The 26,863-nt window shown below is 42.3% G+C and overlaps 1 protein-coding gene across 2 annotated transcripts in view; it reads left to right on the plus strand.

Annotated features, from left to right (window-relative positions):
- Positions 1-1,581: 1,581 nt before the first annotated feature.
- Positions 1,582-26,863, plus strand: part of MARCHF1 (membrane associated ring-CH-type finger 1) — a 313,731-nt gene continuing 288,449 nt past the window's right edge. Inside the window, exons 1-2 of one of the 2 annotated variants that reach the window (XM_068278841.1) lie at positions 1,582-1,948; positions 2,214-2,422. In XM_068278841.1, coding sequence (XP_068134942.1) covers positions 2,324-2,422 — 99 coding nt within the window. In that variant the 5' untranslated portion in view covers positions 1,582-1,948; positions 2,214-2,323. Of the gene's footprint in view, positions 2,423-26,863 lie in introns of both variants that reach the window. The other variant, XM_068278840.1, reaches the window with a different exon arrangement.

Below are 26,863 nucleotides of genomic sequence, written 5' to 3' on the forward strand. Positions count from 1 at the left end.
TTATCACGTGAACGACAGTCTGTACACACGCCCGATTTAGCGGGCGAACGACTGAACGACGGGACGTTCAAACGACCCGTCGTTCGCAAAAACGGACGTGTGTATGGGCCTTCACTCTCACTCTCTCAAACACTAAGCCTGCCCCCTGGCTGGCTCTGCAGCAACTACTAGCACACTACACTACAATCTATCACTCAAACTAACAATCTACTGTCACTCTCTCACAAATACACCTAGCTTACTACTACTAATATAGCTCAACTCTCTCACAGAGTCTTTAAAAAGACTTTTGGTTTATATACAGTCTTTAAAGACTTTTGTTTTATGTTAAAACTACTATGGGTCTGTCTCTCCTCACTCTCCAACACCAGACTGAAACCCACAAGCTTTGTGACTGCACAGCTCTCTTATATACAAAATGGGTAGGATAGCTGCTGATAGGTAGCTAGGGAGCTGGTTGCTAACGTAGGATTGGTTGGTTATTCTTAAGACTCTAATTGGTGCAGAAAGTCCGATTTTCATGCAGAAATCACTTATAAGCTTCAGTCTAGGGTCTTCCTTCTGATTGGCGTAAAAAAGTTTGCATTCCGACGGAATTCCGCATAGCAATTTTGGAATTTCCGTTTAGCGCTATAGCAATTCCGTTCCGATGCCACGGAGCGGAATGACCAATTTCCGACCGGAATCACGGAAAATGGAATTCCGCGGAATGCGGTGAGCTCCCCTAAGGGTAGCACAGAGATTCCTGGGGGGGGGGGGGGGGGGGGGTGCCCCAGTGTGCCCTAGTTTGACGCCCCTACTGGTTATCAGTTAAATCTGGCTATTGGCTACATACAGGAGAGATTCTGGGAAGCTAATAGAGCACCCCTTTTTTAAGACAAAGCATGCCTGCTCCTAACAGTTATATAGATCTTTGTATCCGAACAGGAAGAAATGCGTTTTCAATTTAAAAACTGACTGTGTGGAATATAATTCTGCCTACTGGTTTATTTCCTCGTATCTTTACTCGCGGTGAAATTAATTTAGGTATCGATGTTCTCTCTGTTATTTACTTGTGTAATAGGAGCCACGAATTAATTACAGGATAGGGTTTTTTTTTTTTCACTGTAATCCCATCATTTTAATTTTCTCTCCAGTCTGTTTCTGAAGATGCCTCGCCGATAACCTCCGGAGAAGTTGGCCCTGCTAAGTGTCCACCCCTGTAGCTGCTATTTTTGTGTTAACGCTTATTACTCAGCCACCTTCATTTTCCTGTGTGTCACTGCATCGTTATGACAATGTGACCACTTCACAAATCAGCATTTTAATCAGCAGCACCAGCAGGTAATGTCATCAATGTGTCACAAAGCAAAAGTTAATGCTAGTTATTTGAACAGAGGCAGCTGCCTTAAATGCCACGCTTATAGAGATGTGTAGAACGTTTCGCTTGCCAGTGTAACATGTGAACAGCCCGGGCTGCATGTGTCTGTGTGCTTTTCTCCCCCCATCCTTCAGTGCCTGTTGATTTTGCCTGTTCCGCAGCTGCTGATTATGTCTTATACACACACACAATACAGCAAGTGGATTCAGCTTCAGAACACCACATTGCTCCTGTCAGTGTGGTTCTCCTCTTTACACCTGATTCCCTCTCTGCTGTTCCTTCACTTGAAGGCAGATCCTTTGACCTAAGCAGATTAGACGCCTGAACGATACAGCAAGCTCTCTGCGCTTTTCAAGGAAGAGATTTGGCTCCAAAATAGGGCACTAAGCTTTTCAGCCTTACGCCTGTTTACCTAGTCAGCACGATGCAGTGTCTCTGGGTGCTCACTAGCCTCTTGGGGAATCAACTGGGAAACAAAAGCAGAAGTGGCAGCGGCTGCAAATGTGGAAGTCTGTGCCATTAGAGAAAGCGCTTGCTAATAATGGCCTATGAGACCCAGGTTTCCTTGGTTTCCATGACAGCTATTAGGTACTATAGAAATTGAATTGCACATTGCTCCTAGGGGAGTGAAAGGGTGTTCGTATGACAGAGAATATTACTTAGAACTTGCGGTGTTCATCTTTATTTTTATTTATTTTTTTATTACCTTCAAACTAGCTGGATTATGCCTTTTTTTCGACTGCAGATTTTTTTCATGATATGCTTTTTTTGAAGACCAAGATTTCTTGCAAACCTTCTTTTCCAGTAATATCTTTTTTTTTTTTTTTTTACATTTTTATTTTTGTGTACATAGAACTGATCTGGGAAAATCAAGGATATGAGCTGCTATACAGGTGGGCTACACAGGGGGAGTGAAGACAATAAGCGACCAATCAGGTGTTGGCTACCTGCCTTCCCGGCAACATGCCCCTGCAACAGATTTGTGTAGTCCCCGCACGGGAAACTGCCAGCAATGGAAGAAGTTCAATGGGGAAAAATAAGGAGAAAAACAAAGAAGTTGAGGTAAGTAAGGTGTCCTGCTATTGTACCTTCCTTGCTTGCTGAGAGATAGGACAGAATGAACACCGGTGATTGCTTTCAGCTATCCCCATTGTTGCATGAGGTTGATGAGCGTAATGCTTTTATGATTAGCCAGTGTATGAAATGCAGATCTGCCCAACATGCTTATTTACTCATTCAGAAAATTAAGACGTCTGAACTATTCATTAGGCAAATATTTTTTTCCCCTTACATCTCTCAACGGAGTAAGATTTTTATTAATTTCATATACTATATATTCTGCTATTTCTATGACCATGATCAGTAATACCCTCGTTATTTTTTTATCATTTGTCCTGCCTTTCTCATTATAATGATGAACAAAAAGAGAAAAGATTTTTCTCCCCACCCCCCTATGAAATAATTAATGGAGATATTGCATAGTAAAGCTTTCAGTTATAATGTGTTTTATCAGTCTGATTCTGATGGAAAGACTGGCAACAGAAACTGCATATTTCTAATCTCTTCCACCCGGTAAATAAGTAGAATAATTGCTCCTAATGAATTGAGAGAGCGAAAGTGTCATGCTTGTTTAATAAAGAAATTCAGATTAATATGGTAATGTAGTCCCTGGAATTGCTGATCTTGTGATACCCTGGCAGACCCTGATTATATTTTTATTAATGGTTTAAATATCGGCGTGCTTGGCTATTTATATATTGGAGAAAAACAAAACTTTTTTTCCTCGTCCTAGGTATGCTTGTGATACAGTTATCATCATAACGACAGTAACAAGACTTTGCTTAGCAACATCCCATGGAAAGTGAAATAGATCATGACAGATAAAAAGGAACAATAGGACCATCCTCACTGGTCCACACGTTGGTGTATACTGGGACCATAACATCTCTTGGGAAATGTGTTTCACTGTATTCATCACTCACTATAAAAGGGGTTGTCTTTGCTGAAGTAGTGATTGATTCTTTGGGCAATAATCTTAAAACCATGTTATAAAGCTAATCCTATTGAAGATAAGCGCTATTGGTATTGATTACAAACAGCAAGTTCCTATAATTTAATCAGGAAGTGAAAGCCTATGCTGCCAGGGATTATTCTGAAAGCCCTACAGAGTGAATGAGAATCACCCTGACCCATGGCACTGAATGATAGTTTAATAACAAATTAAGGTTAATCTGGTTGGCAAGGGCACAAGATCATTTCCAGGAATTGTGATACTCCTGAGAAAGAAGTCAGAATAATAGAAAATATATTTACAGTTGTAGGTGTTGGGAAAGGTGGACTTCTTGGCCAAACAACAAGAACAGGCAATGATAATGCTCAAAGTGTCTATAATCCATGGCGTGCACGTTTCTGATTGCTCTTGGCAGATCAGTTTGGAGATAAAATCTGACTGTCTGTATGACTCAGGGCTGCTTAAGCTGCCTTATTGAAAAGTTGGCTTTCACATGCCCACATCTTACCTGCCATGTGATTGAGTAATATGCCTGGTGTCCTTTGCCAATGCATGAGGATGGTTCGCTAAAACTGCCAAAGTGACTCAGTTAACTTGCAGAGTATCGTATCAGTGATGATTAAAACTATTTGTGCTTTACTTTCTATATCTAGTGATCAGAAGTCTGCAAAATTACTAGTGATCGCTTTTGTGATCAATTTTAGTAAATCTGGCAATATTTGTAAATCAGGGATTTTCCCCCCCAAAAAATCACAAAAAGGTGTGAACTAGGGCTCACAATCTCTTTGGTGCTTCAGAAGGGCCCCTTTACATTAGATCCAGAAGATGCTACTTTCCACACCAATCTCCAGTTCAGGGTCATTTTTAAAGGAAACCTAAAGTGAGAGGGATATGCCCGCTGCCATATTTATTTCCTTTTTAACAGTACCAGTTGCCTGGCAGTCCTGCTAATGTATTTGGCCGGAGTAATGTCTGAATAACACACCTGAAACAAGCACGTGGCTAATCTAGTCAGACTTCAGTCAGAGCATCTGATGATCTTCATGTTTGTTCAGGGTCTACGGCTAAAAGTAATAAAGGTAGAGGACCAATAGGACAGCCAGGCAATCTGCATTGTTACAAAGGAATTAAATATGTCAGCCTCCATATTCCTCTCACTACAGGTGTGCTTTAACCACTTCGTGCCACAAACATGAGCATGCTTATGACGCATACTTTAGCAGGATAATTGAATAAATGTCCTATTTGCAATAAAAGTGCACAAATAGGTAATTTATAATTATAAACATCCATTTTCATGGAAGTGGTTAAAGCAGCAGAGCGTTGCTTACAAATATAGGTATTCATATACATTACTTAAGATGTCAGCCTGTTAGGTATGTATTGCTGTCCTCTTAAAGGGCCAGTGCACTAATTGACCAGGAGCTCAAGCCATTGATAACCTTTATTTTTCTTAAGATTAGGGTCTGTCCATATTTAAAGGCCAAGAATGATGCTTAGCGGGTGAGCAGCTTCTGTACTGAATGCAGCAGCCCATCAACATGAGAATGATCACAGCCTTTGTCCTGACGTGTATTTCACTTTAGAATAATACCAGCTTTTATAAACCCAAATTCTCCTCTTTTTCACAAAATGGATTTAAAGTGAAATTGCTGCTTATACCTTCTAGTGGTAGCTCACCTTGAAGAGCTTGTGCTATTTGACCTTCCCTCCATTATGTATGAGATAAGTGTCAATAATGTTTGAAAACTTCTGAAAAGTGACCTTTGTTGCTATGGTAGCAAGAACAGACTAATATTTCAGTAATGTTTGACTCACATCACGTGTGGCCTTTTTCTGGAAGGGGCACGTGAGTCATTCAGCCAACAGAACACAAAATGACACAGCAGAGTGTTAAAATTCCTTGCATAAATTAAAAGGTGTTTTGCATAGAGACTATGCCATTCTTATACATTTTAGCTATAGCTTGGGCTGATGTAAAGGGTTTTGCAGAGTTACTGAGCTGTGATGCACAAGGTAGAAAACCTGTATCTCAGAAAAGGGAGTACATCTCTCAAATTTTTGTAAATATTTTATTCTATCTTTATAGAGTAGTGAAATAGGACTCCAGTGGAAACCTGTAGGGATGAGCAGAGGACATTGGAGTGTGAAAATCAGATTTCTATGGAATACCACATTACCAAGATTCAGAATTTTTGGGCCAATCACAAGACTCAAAACTATTGGATTATTTTGAGCATCAGTATTGTACCACGGAAAATGGAAATCAGCAGAATACCAAGTGCCAAGACTGTGAGGAGGTTTTTGCTATTGACAAAAATAGCAACCCCCCTCCAATCCACAGAAATGGTAAATTCTGAAATAAGAAAGACCCTTCTTGGAATACTGAAGTCCATCAGAATAGGAAGTCGGCGTATCCAACCATCCCTAGAAACCTGTAAAGCTCCAGTTAACTCCATGCCCCGAAAGCGTTGAAGGACCACTATCGCGAAAAAAAAGTAGGCAGTTAAAATCTGACAGAACTGACATGTTTTGGGCCAGTCCATCTCCTCCTGGGGGATTCTCAGAATTATCTTTGTTCTCAACAGCATTTCCCAAACAGCAGTTGCAAAGTGTAACTGACAAAATAGTGTGCAAGTGATTGGGGAGGAGGGGGGGGGGGTTGGCTGGTATTTTACTAATTTGGCAGTTTAACTGCTGTTCAGGAAATGCTGTTGAAAAAAATGAAAACCCTGAGAATCCCCCATGAGGAGATGGACTGGCCCAAAACCTGTCGGTTCTGTCAGATTTTAACTGCCTACTTTTTTTAGCGATAGTGGTCCTTTAAAGCAGTATATTAAAATAATGGTGGGCACACCTAGAGGATTGGACCTCTATTTGGAATAATGCTAAAGTTACTTCTATGTGCAAAGAGGTCAAAGAGAATATTTATAAACTGCTCTTCAGTTGGTAAAGGACTCCAGATGTATTATCTAACATGTATCCATAGGTTTACAACTGTTGTTGGAGGGGATGCGGTCAAACAAGCAACCTTGAACATATCTTTGTACTACCCAGTGATACAAGCTTTATGGACTGTCATCCAGACCCTGATTTCACGGGTTGTTGATGTATTGATTCCCCTGTATCCTCTTCATATGCTGCTGGGTAGACCCATTTCTAGTATTAAGAAACATCCCATGCGACTCATCACACATATTCTGACGGCCACCAGATTGTCTATTGCTTCCCATTAGAATAATGTTGCTGCTACTACTCTTTCTGAGATTATTGCTAAAACTAATTGGACTAAATCTATGGAATACCTCACTGATTTACTCAGGGAATTTGGGCAGAATTTTGACATTGATCACTTAGGGGTGTACTCACTTTTGTTCCCAGTGGTTTAGACATTAATGGCTGTGTGTTAAAGAGAAACCGTGACCACGGATTGAACTTCATCCCAATCAGTAGCTGATAGCCCCTTTTCACTAGAAATATTTTCCTTTTCTTAAACTTATCATCAGGGGGCTCTGTATGGCTGATATTGTGTTGAAACCCCTCCCACAGTGTGATGTCAGGACCATGGTGCTGACATCACACTGTGGGAGCTTTGTTCCATTGTGGGAAATAACCGCTGTTTCCAACTGCCAAAAAAGCAAGCAGCAGCTACTTCCACTGACATCACGTGCCAGCAGTAAACATGTCACCATATGATATGTGTCAGAATGTAAATCAAGGAGAGGAAAGATTTTACAATGGCCAAACACTGACTAAATCATTTATACATAATTATTGTAAAAAATTAAGCACTTTTGTTCATTATGTTGTTTTCACTGGAGTTCCTCTAAGTTATTTGATGGGACAGAAAATGTACACTGTTATATCAGCTGTACACTGACTACTTTACATTGTATCAAAGTTTCATATCTTCGGTGCTGTCCCAGGAAAAGATCTAACAAAATATTTATAAAAATAGTAGCAATAGAGTATTGTTCCCTGTTAGCCATCTTTAAAAGCAAGAAGTTTTGAACCAGGATGATACCATTCATTGGCTAACTTAGAAGAAAAAGAGGAAGCTTTCGGATAACAAGCCTTCTTCAGACTCAATTCTCGAATGCTGATTAGATGTTAGAACAGGCAGCTTATATACACTGGACATTAAAAGGATATACAGTAAAGCCCCTGTTATCCAGAACTCAGTTAACCAGAAGTCTCAAGCAACCAGAAACAAAAATCCTGGCCTGGCCTTTTGCACTGCTTTATACAGTAATGAACCTCTGTTGCAGTTAAGTCTGTCCTTTGTCTTAATTTGTCTTTAATAACTGTATTTCAAGATTAATACAGAGTTTATGGAAAGCATGCATTGTGGGGTATAGTATTGTTTTTAGATAGGTTGATTTTTAAATTGACTCTCAAGCAACCAGAAACTACACTTATCTGGCATCAGCCAATCCCCATTGGAGATGGATAATGGGAGTTTTACTGTACATTGTTTTGCAAACATAAATTAATGTCATTAAATGCCTTAATTACAACATCAGGTGGGTCTAAAGGTGCATACACACATTGGATTTTTCCAAACGACTGGTCATTTGGCTATCTGAACGACTGGTCGTTTGGGATGTCAAATCGGGCGTGTTTACAAACGGTCGTACAGCTGATAACGCTGGTTTTGACGGATCCGCTCGGCAGATCGGTCAAATCCAGTCTTATCAGCTGAATGACTGTTTGTACAAACGCCCGTTTTGACGTCCAAACGACCGTTCATTTGGAAAAATCCAACGTGTGTATGTACCTTTACAGGGATGCTAGCTAATTTATAAAAATAGATAAAACCACTTAACACCACACACTTAGGGTGATGAGGAGAGATAGTAAAAACAGAGACTAGAGGCAGAATACATGCAATATTTGTTATTGGCTAAAAATAAAAATAACTATTTACAAAATGTGAGAGTTGTACTCACTTTTGTGAGACACTGTAACTTTATAACATACTTTATTTTTGCACATGCTTAGAAACATTGGTTACAAAATGGCTGTTTTGTAAGCTTCCTTTTCTAGAGACAGGTTAAGAGTTAATTTAGCTCTTTTATAAGGGGATTGACCTGGTTAGCCATTTACAGCACATCTTGTAATTACTGCAACTACGTTACGCAACAGCTCTTTTATCAACCTGTTGATATCCTCTCTGCCACCGAGCAATATTAAGCAGATGAAAATTATAGAGATCACACTTTATTATGCTTAGTAGAAGTCTTTTGTCTTTATAATCTAGGGGAAAGTCATTGTGAAAGTTAACTGAGTTATTGATGGTTTTATTCACATCTTGGGAGAACATTAACTATCTCTCTACTTGGCGTGTGTCATTAGCTTGGTAAATGGTAGCGCAGGTAGCAGACGCTTCCAGGCCCATGCCCCTGTGGGACCCAGCACTGACCTCAATTAAAGAACTTGCATTTCATCAGTGGAATAACCCTTATGATATGTTTATCAGTTAGAAGTGGTTGCCCTCTATGCTCACTAGATTTTTAGCTTAGTGATCATTTTTAATAGTGGTAGTAGCCATATTGGTTTATTAAAGGCAGCAGAAGAAACATGAAATCCATCCAGTACTGGGTACCCATATCATATGTCATAGCTTAATAAATGGTGATAAGGATTGAGACTGCTTTTCCACTAGGAAGCATAGTCACATCCAAAATCCCGCTGCGATCGTGCAACCCCTTACCGCGACTGTGCCGCATCAAAAATCCTGCAGGCCAACAATTGTGATTCAAGAAAAATGGAAACATAAATCTCAGTGCTGATCGGCAAAATGGCCACAATCTGCTTTTTGAAACAAATCGTAGCAAGTGGAAAAGGGCTCCGACTCTTCAGATATTACCCATTGTGGCTACCGTATTTGCATTTTCTGCCTTCATGTGGCCCATGAAAAAAATTATATCTTGATTTACTAATTTAAGCATTTGTGTTATTCTGTATATTTTTATATCAGGTATTTCATTGCTTAAAGGATATTTAGTGTGGTATTTGTTTGCTGCTAGTCATGCCTTAGGGCAATAACGGGGACAGAACTTTTGGAGGATTGCAGGGCATAAACTACGGGCACCGTATTCTAAGCATCCTGTAGCTCCCAGCAGCTTTACGGCGTCCATGCACAGCTCCCGACATGTCGGCAGCCATACACAGAGGACATCGGAAAGCTGCTGGGAGCTATAGGGAGTGTAGAAGACAGTGCCCGGAGGGTAGGTAAGTAGTTTTGCTGCATAGAGGAAGGTTTGTGCTTGTTTTTGGCCTTTTTTCAAGCAACCAGCAAACACACACAACCGACACCAGCCAATACCCACCTGATATTAGGGACTTTGCTGTATTTGCCAATACTTTGGAAACAAGTCTGTGCCTTTAGCAGTAGCGGTGACTTAAGATGATTACACAACTTTATTTTACAAATCAAAGCTACCAAGCTTTTGTAAAGCTCTGTGAAAAACTGGAACATTTTAGAAAAAAAAGATAAATATTCACAGCGCACTTGCTTCTGTGATTGTGACGATACAGTAATGGTAATAGTATCGAGCGCTAACAAAAAATAACATTTTTCAGGATAGATGTCCTTTAACCAGTTTATCCACCACTACAGTATATCTACATCCTCTGTGACTTCACCTAAGCCACGAGTCAGTAGATATACGCCTTGTAGCAGAAGCAGTGCTGTGCAGGATTAGGCTTGCTCCTGTGCACATTTCTGGCACTATCTGATGCAGCACTAATTGGTGAATGGGAATATATGTTTCCTGAGCGAATGAGATTGATTTGAATGAAACTGGAATTGGTAAAACTGAGAAATAATGTTTTTTTTCTAACTTTTTCCTTGTTTTCCCATTAAAATTCATAGAAAATAAAATTGTCTGAAAGAAAAATATCATACACTGAAAGCCTCGTTTGTCTTGAAAAAAATATATATATTTCATTTATGTGTCAAAAGTAGGGATAAGGTTATTTCTGATTAAATAAGGACATAGCTAAACTGTAAAAACAGCTCTGGACCATAAGTGGGAAACAAGGTCTGGATGCAAAATGGTTAATGTTGTGTATATTGTCTGAGATTGCGTTCTGAGGTAGAACTCCACCTGTCACATGATAACTGAAGTACAAATGATTATAATTTTGAAAGTAATGTGCCAATGCAGATTTCATTAGTATTGTCAGGGCATGGTGGGGTCTAAATGTGCACGGGTCTTCACCAGCACAACCCACAAGGGATGATGGGTCCTCATCCCTAACACATGGCAGACCTACTTTTCTGCCTGGTGCCCACCAAGTCAAGGTGGGTGAACTCTACGAGTGAAAGAAGGTGGACTGGAGGGACAGACCAAACTGACTGGACCGATGGGACAGGACAGGACTGGCTAACGTCTGGACTGACTGGTGACGTGACAGGACTGACTGATGTTTGGACTGACCGGTGACAGGACTGACTGAAGGCTGACCTGACAGAACTGGCTGATGAAAGGGCTGACAGGTGGCAGGACTGACTGAAGTCTGAAATGACAGGACTGGCTGATAATTGGATTTTTGCAAAAATATAGCCCTCTCATGCTGAAAGACTATACAAAAATGTTTTCTCATGTTTATAGATTTCAATGGATTTGTGAAAAGTTGTGTTTTCTCATGCCTATAGACTCTCATACATTTATGCCAAAGCGAAATTATTTTTATTATTTATGAAGCGCCAACATATTACGCAGCGCTGCACAATAGATAAATGGGTTAACATATAGGTAGAACATACGGAAACTCCCAACAAAACAAGATCATGCAAATGATTTGATAACAATACAGTGTCGTAGGTCAAAATAGAGACTGTTCTAGTCCACAAGAGGGGTGATTGTTAGTAAGATTGCATAATCAAGCTGGAAACACTAGGGAGGAGGGCCCTGCCAGAGGCTTACAATCTAAAGGGTGGGTGTGGAGACAATAGGTGCATCTTTTGAGAGGGTGTCTAACAGAACATATTATGGTGCTGGTGTAGGGGGGTATGCGAGCATGAAGAGGTGAGTCTTGAGAGCTTGTTTGAAGCTCTGTGACCCATTATGACCCATTATGATCAACATCAGTGGTGGGATCTCTAAAGAAAAGAGATTAATGATGCATGCACACCTGTGCATGTGCCTGTTGTAGGTGCATTCCAGAGGAGGACTGGCCTAAGGGCAGGGAGGTATTTTTACCCTGGGCCACTCTACTTCCCTTAAGGGGCCTGTTGAGGGCAATGCACATATGCTATTTGAACCACATTGTTACTAATCCAGTGGACAGTACAATGTGACTTCCTCACTGCATATCAGCAACTCCTAAGAACACATCCTTCCTAGCCAGGGGCATAACTATGGCCACAGATTAAAATGAAGTTTTTAAAAACAATGAATTAGAAAAATGGCTTGTAGGGTATTCATACATAATTATTTGTGTCAAATTTTCAACAAAAATGTAGCTTTGTTTAACCACTTCAGTACTAGAAGCCTCTGGCCTCTACCAGAGACTTCTGGGTACAAAACCAGGGCCCACTGGCAACCTGACACACACACCTGCTGCTACCTCCAATTGTCACACGCCCCACCCCCCTCCCGCTTCTGCAGCCCACTTCCCTGATTGGCTCAGAGTGACCACAGAGTCCGGTGCCAATTAAATCTGCTCCTGACCAACTCAAGGAGCTCTGCTGTGGTGGTGCGAACGACGGTAGCAGCAGGATTTAATTTAAATCTACTCCCTGGCAGGAATAACCGGTCACAATCGGGGTGCATATTTCAATTACCAATGTCCGGAAAAGGTTACAAAGCTTGTAAAAGACAATCACAATTACAGAGTTACAAAGTACATCTAATTTCCTTCAGAATACTGTACCTCCTGACTTGGAAAACACAGCATTAGAGATTTCAGGATCTTGCTAATCAAAAGATTTCAAATTATACAGCTTTGTGAGTTCACTCCATATGTCTTCCTCAGCTAGACGGAGGTGAAGAGTTTATAAATGGAGGTGTTACCTCCTCAGTTCAGATTTTTGGTTTCCCAGTGCTATGGAAGCCTCATTGAACTTGGCAACAGTAATACGAAGGAATCTACAGCAGTACGACATCTCCTGGAAAAGGCAAAATGCAAAGCACATAAACTGTGTGTTCTTGTAATGAATTGTGACCCAATGCACTAGAAATGTGCAAGATCCATAAAGAGGTCAAGTCAAGTGTTTAGATCTCAATATGGGATCAAAACATATTTATTGTATCAAACTGAGCTTCTGTATAATATAATGAACTTCGTATTATTAATCTTGCCTGAGATTTTACTTCCACTGTAAAATACTTCTGTGGAACACTTATTTAGCTTAGGAAAAGTCATGGCTAACAAGATAATTTTGTGGGTTTTGTGACCGATCTTATTGTGCCTCTTAAACTAGATACACGTTAAACAATGTTAGCATATCTTTGCCCATTGGGCATTGAACAGATTGTAGGATAGGTTACAGAGGGGGGATTAGTACAGACATGGCTATGGGCACATTTGAGAATAGTCATAGCAGGAATGCACAATGAAGAAAACAAAAAATAATGTGAGGGTTTAATGGCTCAGTAATTATATTCTGGTGTAAAACAAAGCTTTTAATTACAATATTAATTGATGGTCATACATGGCACAACATAAAAAGTGGTTCTTAATACACGTTAATTTAACATAGATCGCCTAACACACGTTTTGCGACTCCTATATCAACGGTGGTGTCTTTATCCAGTATGCTTACCAGTCACTGCTGTTAGTGCAGTTTTTATCGTGTAGAAAAAGTAAGTTTGTTGAGTTGCTGCGCATGTGTAAGATATGATCGCATATGTGTAAGTTAGACTTTGAAACCAAAATGTCAGCCATAACTATTTGTGCAATGTGATTGGTTGTAGTAAGAGCCTATTGTGACAACACTGCCCATCCCATCTTACTATGCCACAGTTGCCATTCAGGTCTCATCAACTAAAGGCTTCTGAAGGCAAATACGCTGCGAGCGTAGTAAACATTTATGATTGGATGGTGTGCCCATACATGATACAATCAAGTGTGGCTATGACAAGCAAAGTCCAGTCTTGGAGCAGTCCCCCTTCCAGGGAGAAAAATCTGGCAGAATACCTGGTACACAGATTTCTCAATGTCCATAAGTCATAACATAAACAGCTTAAATATTTGCATTCAGTTAGGTGTTGTGAATTCACACATATGAAACATGAGTAGTAAACTGTCAAGTATGACTGAGAACTTGCATAGCTCAGCCGCTGTATGTTGGATTTGTGTTAAAATGTCTCAGTGTGTGTGTGTGTGTCAGACTGACCTTAGTAACTCCTATAAAGATGGTTCAGTTTGCATATTCCTAGTGGCTAGAAAACCATGAAATATGAAAAATATGGTTTTTTGTGTTACTGGAAATTCATTCTCCCTTGAAAAAACAGCTCTGTGACAAACACAGATAAGATTATGACACTTGAGATTATGACAGAATTTTAGAGGTGTCAGGTTTGGAGACTACCAGGCTGGTAAGAGCCTGTTTTATGAGTTTCTGTCTAGTCAGTGGGGGCACTTGAAATCCCAGGAACTTTTGATAAGAGGTGAAAGCTAATTAACTTTTTTGTGGTCCTGTGGGCGCAAACCACCTAACGCTGTGGATTGCGCCCACTAACTGTTAAGGCCTCCTAACCGGCCTAGCGCCGGTTAGTGAATCGAGGCCAATGTGTCTATTCAATAGATCACTCTCTATTGACAATTGATTAAACTGCAGCATTGCACTGTTTGCTGCAGTGCAATGCTATGACGTATGGCGAATTGTTTGGGAAGTAATAATATATAGTGGATTGGAGCACACTTATTGGAGCATATTATTTAATTGAAAATAGTACAAAGAAAACTTATCAAATATTTAACCTTTGTCGTTTTACGTAAAATAAACAGACAGAAAAAAGTGTGTAATGTTTAAGAAAATGGTGGACCATCTGCTATCTAAGTTAATTGGCGATAGGTCACTGCGTATAAAAAGTGCAGCCCCGTTTCTATGGGCGTGCGATACGTGCAACCGCCCGGGGCGCTGGATTGTTGCGGCAGGAGCTGGGCGCAGAGGTGGTGGGAGCGGGTAGAATAATAATAATTCACCTTCGTTCAGCCGATCCCACGCTGCTTCAATGTACTTCCTTTCCCAGCATCTGTCTCAGTAACAGCGCCCCCTGTGATGATGTTCCGCATGTCAACACAGGGGGCGCTGTTACTGAGACAGATGCCGGGAAAGGAAGTACATTGAAGCAGCGTGAGATCGGCTATTTTGCTGAAGAAAGGTGAGTTATTATTATTATTCCCGCTCCCACCACGCTGCAGCACCTACCTACCTAATCTATACTGCAGCTCCTACCTACCTAATCTATACTGCAGCACCTACCTACCTACCCTATACTGCAGCACCTACCTACCTACCTAACCTATACTGCAGCACCTACCTACCTAACCTATACTGCAGCACCTACCTACCTAACCTATACTGCAGCACCTACCTACCTAATCTATACTGCAGCTCCTACCTACCTAATCTATACTGCAGCATCACCTACCTACCTACCTACCTAATCTATACTGCAGTACCTACCTACCTAATCTATACTGCAGCACCTACCTATCTACCTAATCTATACTGCAGCACATTCCTACCTACCTAATCTATTCTGCAGCACCTTCCTACCCACCTAATCTATACTGCAGCACCTACCTACCTAATATATACTCCAGCACCTACCTACCTAATCTATACTGCAGCACCTACCTATCTACCTAATCTATACTGCAACACATTCCTACCTACCTAATCGATTCTGCAGCACCTTCCTACCCACCTAATCTATACTGCAGCACCTACCTAATCTATACTGCAGCACCTACCTACCTAATCTATACTGCAGCACCTACCTACCTACCTAATCTATACTGCAGCACCTACCTACCTACCTAATCTATACTGCAGCACCTACCTACCTACCTAATCTATACTGCAGCACCTACCTACCTACCTACCTAATCTATACTACTACACCTACCTACCTACCTAATCTATACTGCAGCACCTACCTACCTACCCTATACTGCAGCACCTACCTACCTACCTAACCTATACTGCAGCACCTACCTACCTAACCTATACTGCAGTACCTACCTACCTACCTAACCTATTCTGCAGCACCTACCTACCTAACCTATACTGCAGCACCTACCTACCTACTCTATACTGCAGCACCTACCTACCTACCTAATCTATACTTCAGCACCTACCTACCTAACCTATACTGCAGCACCTACCTACCTAACCTATACTGCAGCACCTACCTACCTAACCTATACTGCAGGCACCTACCTACCTAATCTATACTGCAGTACCTACCTACCTAACCTATACTGCAGCACCTACCTACCTAACCTATACTGCAGCACCTACCTACCTAATCTATACTGCAGCTCCTACCTACCTAATCTATACTGCAGCACCTACCTACCTACCTAACCTATACTGCAGCACCTACCTACCTAATCTATACTGCAGGCACCTACCTACCTAATCTATACTGCAGGCACCTACCTACCTAATCTATACTGCAGCACCTACCTACCTAATCTATACTGCAGTACCTACCTACCTAATCTATACTGCAGCACCTTCCTACCTAATTCATACTGCAGCACCTACCTAATCTATACTGCAGCACCTACCTACCTAATCTATATTGCAGCACCTACCTACCTACCTAATCTATACTGCAGCACCTACCTACCTAATCTATACTGCAGCACCTAGCTACCTAATCTATACTGCAGCACCTACCTACCTACCTAACCTATAGTGCAGCACCTACCTACCTAACCTATACTGCAGCACCTACCTACCTATTGTATACTGCAGCACATACCTACCTAATCTATACTGCAGGCACCTACCTTTCTAACCTATACTGGCACCTACCTATCTAAGATATACTGCAGTCACTTACCTACCTAACCTATACAGCAGTCACTTACCTACCTAACCTATACTGCAGTCACTTACCTACCTAACCTATACAGCAGGTACCTACCTAACCTATACTGGCACCTACCTATCTAAGCTGTACTGCAGTCGCCTACCTATCTAACCTATACTGCAGTCACCTACCTATCTAACCTATACTGGTACCTACCTATCTAACCTATACAGCAGTCACTTACCTACCTAACCTATACTGCAGTCACCTAGCTATCTAACCTATACTGCAGTCACTTACCTACCTAAACTATACTGCAGTCACCTACCTATCTAACTTATACTGCAGTCACCTACCTATCTAACCTATACTGCAGTCATTTACCTACCTAACCTATGCAGCAGACACCTACCTATCTAACCTATACTGGGGGCATCTACCTATCTAACATATACTGCAGGTACCTAGCTAATTAACACATACTGGTGGCACCTACATAGCTAACCTATACTTGTGGGCACCTATACCTGGCTCCACTGTGGGGGCGATTTTTACACCCTCGCCCTGGGTGAAATTTTGGTCTAGAAACTGCCCTGAAAAAGTGATTCTCAGAGGCACTGAGTCTCTCCGAAATAATGAATAAAAAAATGATAGGGAGGACTTTACCAATCTTTTCTGTTCTTCAATAAAAAATTGCAAAGATCATTTGGGAATCTGATCATTCACAGTACATATCATCCTTAAACTATTCAGAAAATCCAAAGATCACTCTACACAATGGACAAGGCCAAACACAATATTGGATGGTTGTGATTTGGTCTGGGCATTCAAGCAGCACCGTATTAAAGTTATCTAGTGGAAACCCTGCAAAGACTAGAACACTTCCAAAAACCTTTTATCGTGGAAGTTCATTGCTGCTTCCACTCTGCAAATGAAAATTTTATAATGCAAAGAAGTAACCAAATATAAACATGATCCAGAAACAATGCCACCTTATTTGGGCCCAAGCTTATTAAAGATGGGTCAAAGCTAAGTGTAAAATTGCCTTGGGTGTAGATATGTCCCCTGATGAGTCACCTGTGATTGTGATGAAACTAGTAGGGAGGAGCCTGACAAAGAAAATCACAAGATAGTGAGGGAGCACAGAGGAGGTAGATAGATGGATGGGGAACATACCTAACTTTGTGGTGGTCAGCCCGGGAGACCGAATGCGGTGGTGCCCATTCCAAATACTCCACAAGCCTATATATTTGTCAGCATATTGTAAGTGCATTTTAAAATAATAATGGGATTTTGAATAACTGCACTGTGCAATGATATTTTGCTTAATACTGAGGTAAAATCCTTTGAAGAGACATTCACGTGTTGGGAAACAATGGTGGACAATTTTTGGCAGCATATTTGCATGTGGTGACTGTGCATATGGAAGAGACCAGATTGAGCTGTGGGTAGCCTACTGAATACCCCATCTGCTTAGGATGTTTACTGTATAATGGTGGTCTGGCAGTCTAGCCAAAAAGATGTGTCAACTAACTCATGGGTGTTTTTTGTGGAGGCTTACGTGGAGCACTAGTTAGACATTGTGTAGGTAAACGAAAAAAGTTCTACTTTGCTTGATATCATGAGCTCATGTGGTTTTTTTGAATACCATTTGTGAATACCCTTTAGTTTTGGCAGCCTGTGGACTTATTAAATTTTCTAATTAAGATTGCATTAGTCTGTGTGCATATCCCTTGTAGGGCACAAGGGGAATAGTCACTATTGTGTGATGAATTACTGTTTGTGATGATTTACCCCTGTGGATTGCACAGGGGAGTGCCTGTTTGTTTGTTTATTTTAGCACTGTATAGACAAGAGAATTTGTAAAGACACAGAGCTGTGTCTCACTAACAGATCTCAGTCACTGAGTGCTGATGCAGGCAAGCCCTCTGCTTATAGATAGACTGTGAGTCCAAGAACCTTGGAAACATAAATACAAAAAGAAGAGCAAGAGCCCAATATGGTGTAGTATGTTGTGGAAATTGAGTAGAGGTGTATAGTAAAAATGGGATACTCACAAACCAGGGTTGCTCATCGCAACCACCTTCTGCCCACATGGGGAGTGCCCATCCCGCACCTGAGTTAGGAAGAGGGTCTCTCTTTGTGAAGGTCACTCTCTCTGAAAAGGGGGACAAAGCCCTTACACTCCCATGGAGGGTTGTGGACTGGAAGAATGGTTTGAGAGGCGCCCACGACGATGTGGTAGTGGTGTGGGTATCAAGATCTATAAATAAATAAATAAAAATAGGTGTTCTTACCTCAATAAGTCGTCAGAGCTGGAATAAAATATGACTATTTTATTGAACAATAAGACAACATATTTTGTGAGACCAGATGCTTACTTCCTCAGGTCAGGACACCCTGAGTTCCACAGAGTGTTTGTTTTTTTTCGCGCACCATTGACCTGAGGAAGTGAGCATCTGGTCTCATGAAACACATTGTCTTATTGTGCGATATAATTGTCTTATTTTATTCCAGCCCTGAAGTTTTATTGAGATAAGAACATCTATTTTTATTTATTTATTTAAAAATTCTGATACCCACACCACTGCCACATCATTGTGGGCTCCTCTCAACTCATCTTTCCCCTGCTTATAGAGGCCTATGGCTGCCTGTGTGTCATATGTTTGCCCTAAGTATTATGGGGGGGGGGGGGGAGGAAGGGGGTGGTGGTCATTGGGCACTTTGGTAGCACTGAATTTGCACTGTCTAATGGCGTGATTTTTAGGTCGGCAAGGAATGAATTGAACAGCCATATTCAGGTTGAATATGAGGACAACCTGCATTCTAACACCAACCCTTTTTATATATGCTTTCTTATGGTTGGTGTATCTCGAGAAATGATGGAGATGCTATGGATAACTTAGATATGTTACTCTGGAGTACTGAAGATCCATTTATGGAAAAAGAACACTGGGCTAGAAAAATGTTTTTTTTCTTTATGTCTGCTAATGACTCGTTCACAATGTTGTCTATACTGCTGTTTTTGCTTCATGTCAAACAATCATCAAATGTGTTGTGATATATACGTAAGTGAAAATGTTTACATTAGTCTTGGTAGGAGGCATTAGCTCTACTCAGCTGGGATTTAAAAATGTTGCCAGAACTAGTTTCCCTTTGAGAAGGAAGCTATCAGTTCCATATAGATGTCAATTGGAATGCTTGAAAAACACATAAGTTGCTTGTTTTGGGCATCCAGTAAGTGATTACCAAGCATTTACTTGCGTGTTTTCTGGCTGTGAAGGTAGCTTTGCTTACAAACCGACACTTGATAAATGACTATATGACTCTTTAATAAATGCCTACTAAGCCGCCCGTGCCCACATTGAGTGAAGTCTTGTTAAATTTCTCTTGCTAGTTAGTGTGAAACGCCCTAGGTAGGAGGTGTTTATATCGCTAAATAATTTATGCTAAGTAATGATATCATCTCACATTTTGCAGAACACTTACATTAAAGAGAATATTACGTTGTTTGTGTCTCACATTCAGCTAAATCTTCTCTTTCTTTTAGCAAAATAAAGATCTGAACTATATATAAAAACAACTACAACATACTACATCAGAACGAAGCATGTGCTTTTTCTTTGAAATCAGAAGTCAATGTCCACATATGTATAGCTGAATAATATGTTTGTCATATCATTTCTGACAATCAGATTCTGCTTTTTTTGCAGAGGTTAAAAGGTCCTACCCTTTGCTCCTTCAGTGGTTAATAAGATGGTTTTGTGACTTTTGTCAGAGGTACAGAGACTGGAAGTTCTTCTTGCACACAGACTTGCTTTGAAGTAAAACCTATTTTCATCCTGCTGCTTTGCTAGGTATGTGAAGTAGAACAGGGGCAACAAAGGAAAAGACCAAAAGACCTTGGGCTTGATTCACTAACCAGCGCTAAGTGTTAGCGCCGGAGTGAAAAGCCACTTAATGCCCGAAATGTAGCTTTGCGCACATTAACAGCAGTGCAAAGCTATATCGCGCACAGGACCACCCACATCGCACTCAGTGTGGCTGGCCGGTAATAGTGTGCGGTGCGACGATAACGTCGCACCAGATGACCTGTAAACGTCACACCCGGGGGCGAACCAGGGGCGACAATTACAGGTCAGCAGGTGCGACGTTATCGTCGCACCATGCACTATTACCGGCCAGCCGCACTGCGCGTGATGTGGGTGGTCCTGTGGGCACTAATCTAACGCTGTGGTTTGCATCCACAAACTGTTAAGTCCTCCTAACAGGCTTAGCACCAGTTAGTGAATCGAGGCCCTTGTGGTCTTCCAGAAAATTGCAGTCGAAGTGACAGCAGACAAATAAGAATTGGACAAATGGACAACTTACAAAAGGAAGTGGAAACACCAGGATATGGAAACAGGACCTGAGATTGAGAAGTGGTGGTGCTATGTGTCAGTTCAGCCAACTAGCAGAAGTCTTTGCCATCAAAACAGCAGGAGACTGCATTGCTACTAGCTGGCATCATGATCTAGATGACATCTGGAATGAATGCCACCATAAATGTGTATATGTTGGCAAGAATCTGCATGACCCGGATATGCTTCAATGGTGACCCCTCCCCCGCCTTAACCTCCTTGCCGGTCTAATTAATCCAGCAAGGAGGCAGCGCACAACTTTTAAAAAAAATTTTTTTTTTAAATCATGTTGCGAGCCCAGCGGCGGCATCCCCCCACCCACTCCGATCGCCTTCGGCGATCAGAGTAAGCAGGAAATCCCGTTCAGAACGGGATTTCCTGCAGGGCTTCCCCGGTCGCCATGGCGACGGGGCGGAATGACGTCACAGACGTCATGGACGTCGGGGCATCACAGGGAATCCAGATCCGCCCCTCAGCGCTGCCTGGCACTGATTGGCCAGGCTGCGCAGGGGTCTGGGGTGAGGGGCGGCGCGGCGTGGCAGGTAGCGGCGAATCGGCGGCGATCGCGTACTACACGCAGCTAGCAAAGTGCTAGCTGCGTGTAGGAGAAAAAAATTATGCAAATCGGCCCAGCGGGGCCTGAGAAATACTCCTGCGCAAGTTACCCCGAGCTGAGCTCGGGATAACCGGCAAGGAGGTTAAAAACCAGAGAAACCATTCCAGCTGGGAGATAAAAATTTGCTGTGACACCCACTTGGATTTAAAATGGCAACAGCTTTTATTAACACTACACACTTGTCTTATTAAACAACACTTCAAACAGAGTATACATTTTCCACAAAATTAACATGAGAGTATAAGAGTTTCACAGGTTAACACAACATATCACTTTTTTCTTTCATCCATGACATAACTTCCTCTTGTCCAAGAGTCCCCTGACAAGGCCGTCCTTTCCAAAAATTGCCAGAAGCCACACCTTCTCCCAGCTCTGTGAATAACCATAATTTATTCCGCCCTTGCTGTACCTAATCATCGAAGTTGGCCTTGCCAAAGGACTCGCCCTTGCTGTGACAAAAACAACCTTGCCTTGACGTACACTTGCTCAATAAAGAGGGAGGGTTGGTGGGTGTTGTCCTTGGATTTCTGGAAAAGAAGTTCCCAACCCCCTCACCCTGATTTTCCTGAGACTAGCAGTCTACCTGCCCGCCCCAGATTGTCACCTTTGTCCCCTATTGTCCTATCCAGGCTAACCTGGGGTCCCCTTAAAACCATCCAGGTCATGTGCTCCTCTCGCCTAGCTACACCATGCTCTGGAGCTCACTTTTTGTGAACATATTGAATATTTCTGTTCGGCTTGCATGTGTTTATTTATTTGCATGTGAACAACTTGAAATAAGTGTCATTAATGCCTGTATAAAGTAGCTTTGCGAGCTTAGTGGACTATATTTTTCCCAGTAGTACTAGAATGTCGCTTCGAATCTCTAAAAATGCCTTTAGCTTAATATCTTGGTAGTCTAAATTCTATCATGCTTTTTTCAGAATCACAGCACTTCTGAGTCAATACCATTGTAGTATACTGCCAAGAACCGTTCCAAGCAATTTTATTCTATTTATACTGAATATTGCTTCTTTTTTTACCCTGACTATGTTACAGACAAGTGAATGAAGTACTATGCTGTGCCCATACAAATGGAACATGCACTAAAATGCAATTTTACAGCGTCCTTAAGTGAAGAAATAAACAGAGACCTTTAATGGGTCCTGGGGGAAAGGTAATCAAGAAGGAGACAGGTAAAAATGGTGCAGGACAAGCGCAGTTAAAAATGGTGTCACCATAGGCGCTAATAGTAAAAGCCATGATTAGCGTCAATGAACAGTAATTATGGCACCTGATAAAAAGCGGGAACTCTGCTATTTATTGAGTGCCATAATTACTTTTCACTGCCGCTGATCGCAGGTTCTACTATTGCCACCTGGGGTGGCAGTGGGACAGTTTAGGTGGTTGTTAGGCAGCAGGCGTGGAGTGGTTAAGGATAGGGGTAGAGTTGTTAAGGGGGTTAAGGTTGGGGGGATTAAGGTAACACAATGAGGGTGGAGTGGTTAAGGTCAGGCAGCGGGGGTGGAGTAATTAAGGTTAGGCACCAGGTAGGGTCTTAGGGTTAGGCATACTGTAGGTAGAGGGAGGGTTCAGTGTCAGAGTAGGCAGGGGCGGACACATTATACATTACCTGCTCTCAGCGATCACGTCTCCACCCCTTCCTGTTCAGTTTACAGGTGCTGTGGAGCCAGCTAATCACCGTACGGCTTCAATCCACGCATGATGATTGGGTAGCTTCAGGACAGTGGGACCTGAGATGGAGCGTGGACTGCATTGCTAGCTGGCAGCATGACCTGAATGGAATGCATCAGCAATCCCACCCAGAAGTTATTTTGCATGTTTGTTCAGCGAATTAGTGACCACATGGCGAATCACTAGGCCTTTTGTGAGAAACTTTAAGCGAGAAAGGCTGATTTGCTGCACACTGACGTACCTACCATAAGGTTGCAGGTGCTCACAGCACCAGGTGTAGGCATGGCTAGGGGTGCCGCTGTGGTGCTCATTGTGTTCTTCCACCTGGGACCTTTTTTCATAGTTTGTGCAACATTCAGGAAAATAGCACCAGGCAGTGCAGGGGACTGTACTACTTCTTGGACTAAATGAAGCACCCTTCCCCCCCTCCTGCCCCATGGGCAATGTGTCTCCTCGCTCTCTACACACTGCCTGCAGTGAGTGAATGTGCAAAGCAGCAGGGTGAGTAGAGAGAGAGGTTGCTGTGCTTCAGCTGGGACATTAGCAGGGAGAGGTGACAGGATGTGTTTAGTGCTTCAGAAGTTGCCTGTCATTAGTAGCCATGCGCACTAGCTGCTGTAATACCAGAGTGCCCTAGACCCTAGGTTCTCAACATGTGGTACGCATACCCCAGGGGATACTTCTGATGGTTTGGGGGTACTCGGGCTTGATATACTTAACCCAGAATAACAAAATGTAGAGTTTTAGAAAATTATAAATCTCATTTTAACAACATTTAGCTATTTAAAAGCAATAGTAAATGCTTGGAAATTGTTTAGAACCAATTATCATGTACTACGATTAAATATATATTTGTCAAGGGGTACTTATGATTAAGTTTACTATGCTAGGGGGTACTTGGTGAGTACAGGGTTTTATAAAGGGTCCATACCAATAAAATGTTGAGAAACACTGCCCTAGACTATTGATTATTTATCCTGATCAGAATAATGAATCAATCATGCAGAGCAGTCTGCTATGGCAGAAACCAGTGATACAGGTGCTGACAGCCGACTTCTGTAGTGAACAGAGAAGCAAGCTCCAGGCAATTAAGATTAGCTTGATTGCAGATAATCTTATCTCTTTTCCCAGCTCCCCATCCCACCCTGTTTTCTTCCCCCATGACCCTTTCCTCTTTTCATATTTTATTGGTTTCTTTTAACAACATGTCCCTAACAAATAGCACTCGTGATGTCTGCTGTTCTGGTGGGAGGTCTTCTTGCCATTTCTCCTCTCACGCCAGGCTCTCTGTCTTGCGCCTCTACCTCTTTATCCCTGCCTCATCCTATGCATCCCCCTCTTTCGTATGTCCCCTTTTTCTGACTGTCCTCAGAGAAGCTCACAATCTAATCGTGTCATAGTCTAATATCCTACCATATTATTAATGTGTATTTATATAGCACTGACTTCTGCAGCACTGTATAGAGTAAAGCTTTTCATAACGGTTAGCTCAGTCCAGATCCTGATGACTCCTTTTCTCCCAAAATCCCCCAAAATTTGCAGTGGCATGCTCTGCCCCCTAACCCGTCAATTTTCTCATAAAAAATGACTTTTTTTTTAGGGCGTAAGGTTGTGTGTTTGTAAATAACCAGCATCGGGTGTCAAATTCCCTAGTTACACCACTGTTGCTGCGAGATCAAACTTAGAAATCTCACTCATCTCTACTCTTGAAACTATTTTGTAGGTTAATATATGAGACTAGTTTGGATGATACGGTGTACTGTTATTTTTCTGAAATTAATAATTTTGCTGTAAAAATTAGATGTGGCCTGAACGGTTCGCCGGTGAATGGGAACCGAGGAACTTCTGGGGTTCGCAATCGCGGAGAACCGCGAACCTTTTTGGAAGTTCGATTCCTCCCCATAGTGCATCATTAGGGTCAACTTTGACCCTCTACATCACAGTCAGCACGCACATTGTAGCCAATCAGGCTACACTCCCTCCTGGAGACCCTTTTGAGAGCTAATCTTGTTCTTGTGATCTATTTTTTTTTTGTTTGTTTTGTGTAGCCCACTTGCATTATATACAGCCAAGTCAGTCACAGCTGGCCTTTGGCCCCTTGGTGGTAATTCCTTCTGTGCCACTACCAGGCCCAGCACATTCAGTGACTACCTGTGTGTGTGACAGTCAGCTGCACATTTGTAATCCCAATCACTGCACCTGTTCACTGTTCAGTTTACCTACCTACCTACCTACATGAGTGCACGCATTGTTAATACCATCAGTCACTACACCTGTTCACGGTACCTGTGTGTGTGACACTGTGACAGGTGCACATTTGTAATTCCAATCACTGCAGTGCATACCTGTAACCTGTTCAGTGCACCGACGTGAGTGCAAGCAGTGTAATATACCACCAGTCATTGCACCTGTTCACGGTACCTGTGTGTGAGCTGCACATTTGTAATACCAATCCCTGCATACCTGTTCACTGCACCTGTGTGACCGCACGCTGTTTAGTATACCAGTCCGTGCATACCTGTTAACTGCACCTGTGTGACAGCTGCACATTGTATTGTAATACCAGTCACTGCTACCTTTCACTGCACCTGTGTGACTGCACATTGTATTAGTCAAGTCAGTGCATACCTTTAACTTCATCCCCCCCCCCCCATTATGGACAAAAGAGGCAGAGACAAACCCAGAGGCAGGCCACACGGCAGGTCTGTTAGAGGTCGTGCTGATGTGATTTCGTGTGGCCGTAGACCAAAGTACAGTGCTCAGAAGAAGGCACGTCCTAACCACCTCCCAAGATTGTCAGGACGTGGTTGACTATTTAACACAAAACACCTCATCTTCCGCATCCACCAGTGCTACTTCAAGTACCACATCTGCTAAATTTGACACTTTGCAGGAGTTATTTGGTGGGGAAATCACTGATTCACGGCCATTATTGTTACAAGATGAAGGCGCTAAGCAAGTTACACCACCTCATATGTCTGAGTTAGGCGACACTATAAACGTAAGGTGTGAGGAGGAGGAGGATGAAGTGTTGTTGGTGCAGTTTTGGAGGTGTCTGATACAAGCGAAGCTTTGGAGAATGATTATGATGATGATGAAGAGACACGATGACCAAAGGGACAGTTCAGAGGGGGGAGTCAGAGAGAAGTAGGAGGAGACGAGTTGCTGAAAGAAGCAGGGGGAGCTTGTCGTCACCGCGGCAAGGTAACAATCACGAAGGGGAATTGACACATGTACATGCCTTTTGTTTTGTTGTTGCAGCTGCAGTGCAGGCAAAAAAAATTAGGCAGGCATGTACATGCACCAGAAAAATTATTATAGCGGCCGCTGCTAGCAGCAGCCTTAAAAATTCAGTAATCCGCATAGAGTCCTGGTGGACCCTGTTGGTGGTGGCAGTCAAGCGGCCTGCGGGCAGAGATGCTGTGTGGGGAGCGACTTAGTCTTGGGGCAGGCAGTTGCCTCATTCATTTTGATAAAGGTGAGGTACTGAACACTTTTGTGACTTAGGCGACTTCTCTTCTCAGTGACAATGCCTCTAGCTGCGCTGAAGGTCCTTTCTGATAGGACGCTTGAGGCAGGGCAAGACAGACGTTGGATGGCAAATTGGGAAAGCTCTGGCCACAGGTCAAGCCTGCGCACCCAGTAGTCCAAGGGTTCATCGCTGCTCACAGTGTCTACATCCACATTTAAGGTCAGGTAGTCAGCTACTTGCCGGTCCAGGTGTTTGTGGAGGGTGGATCCGAAAGCGCTAAGGCGAGGAGTTGGACTAAAGAATGTCCGCATGTCAGACATCACCAT

The sequence above is a fragment of the Hyperolius riggenbachi genome, chromosome 1 (assembly GCF_040937935.1).
Source record: "Hyperolius riggenbachi isolate aHypRig1 chromosome 1, aHypRig1.pri, whole genome shotgun sequence".
NCBI lineage: Eukaryota > Metazoa > Chordata > Amphibia > Anura > Hyperoliidae > Hyperolius > Hyperolius riggenbachi.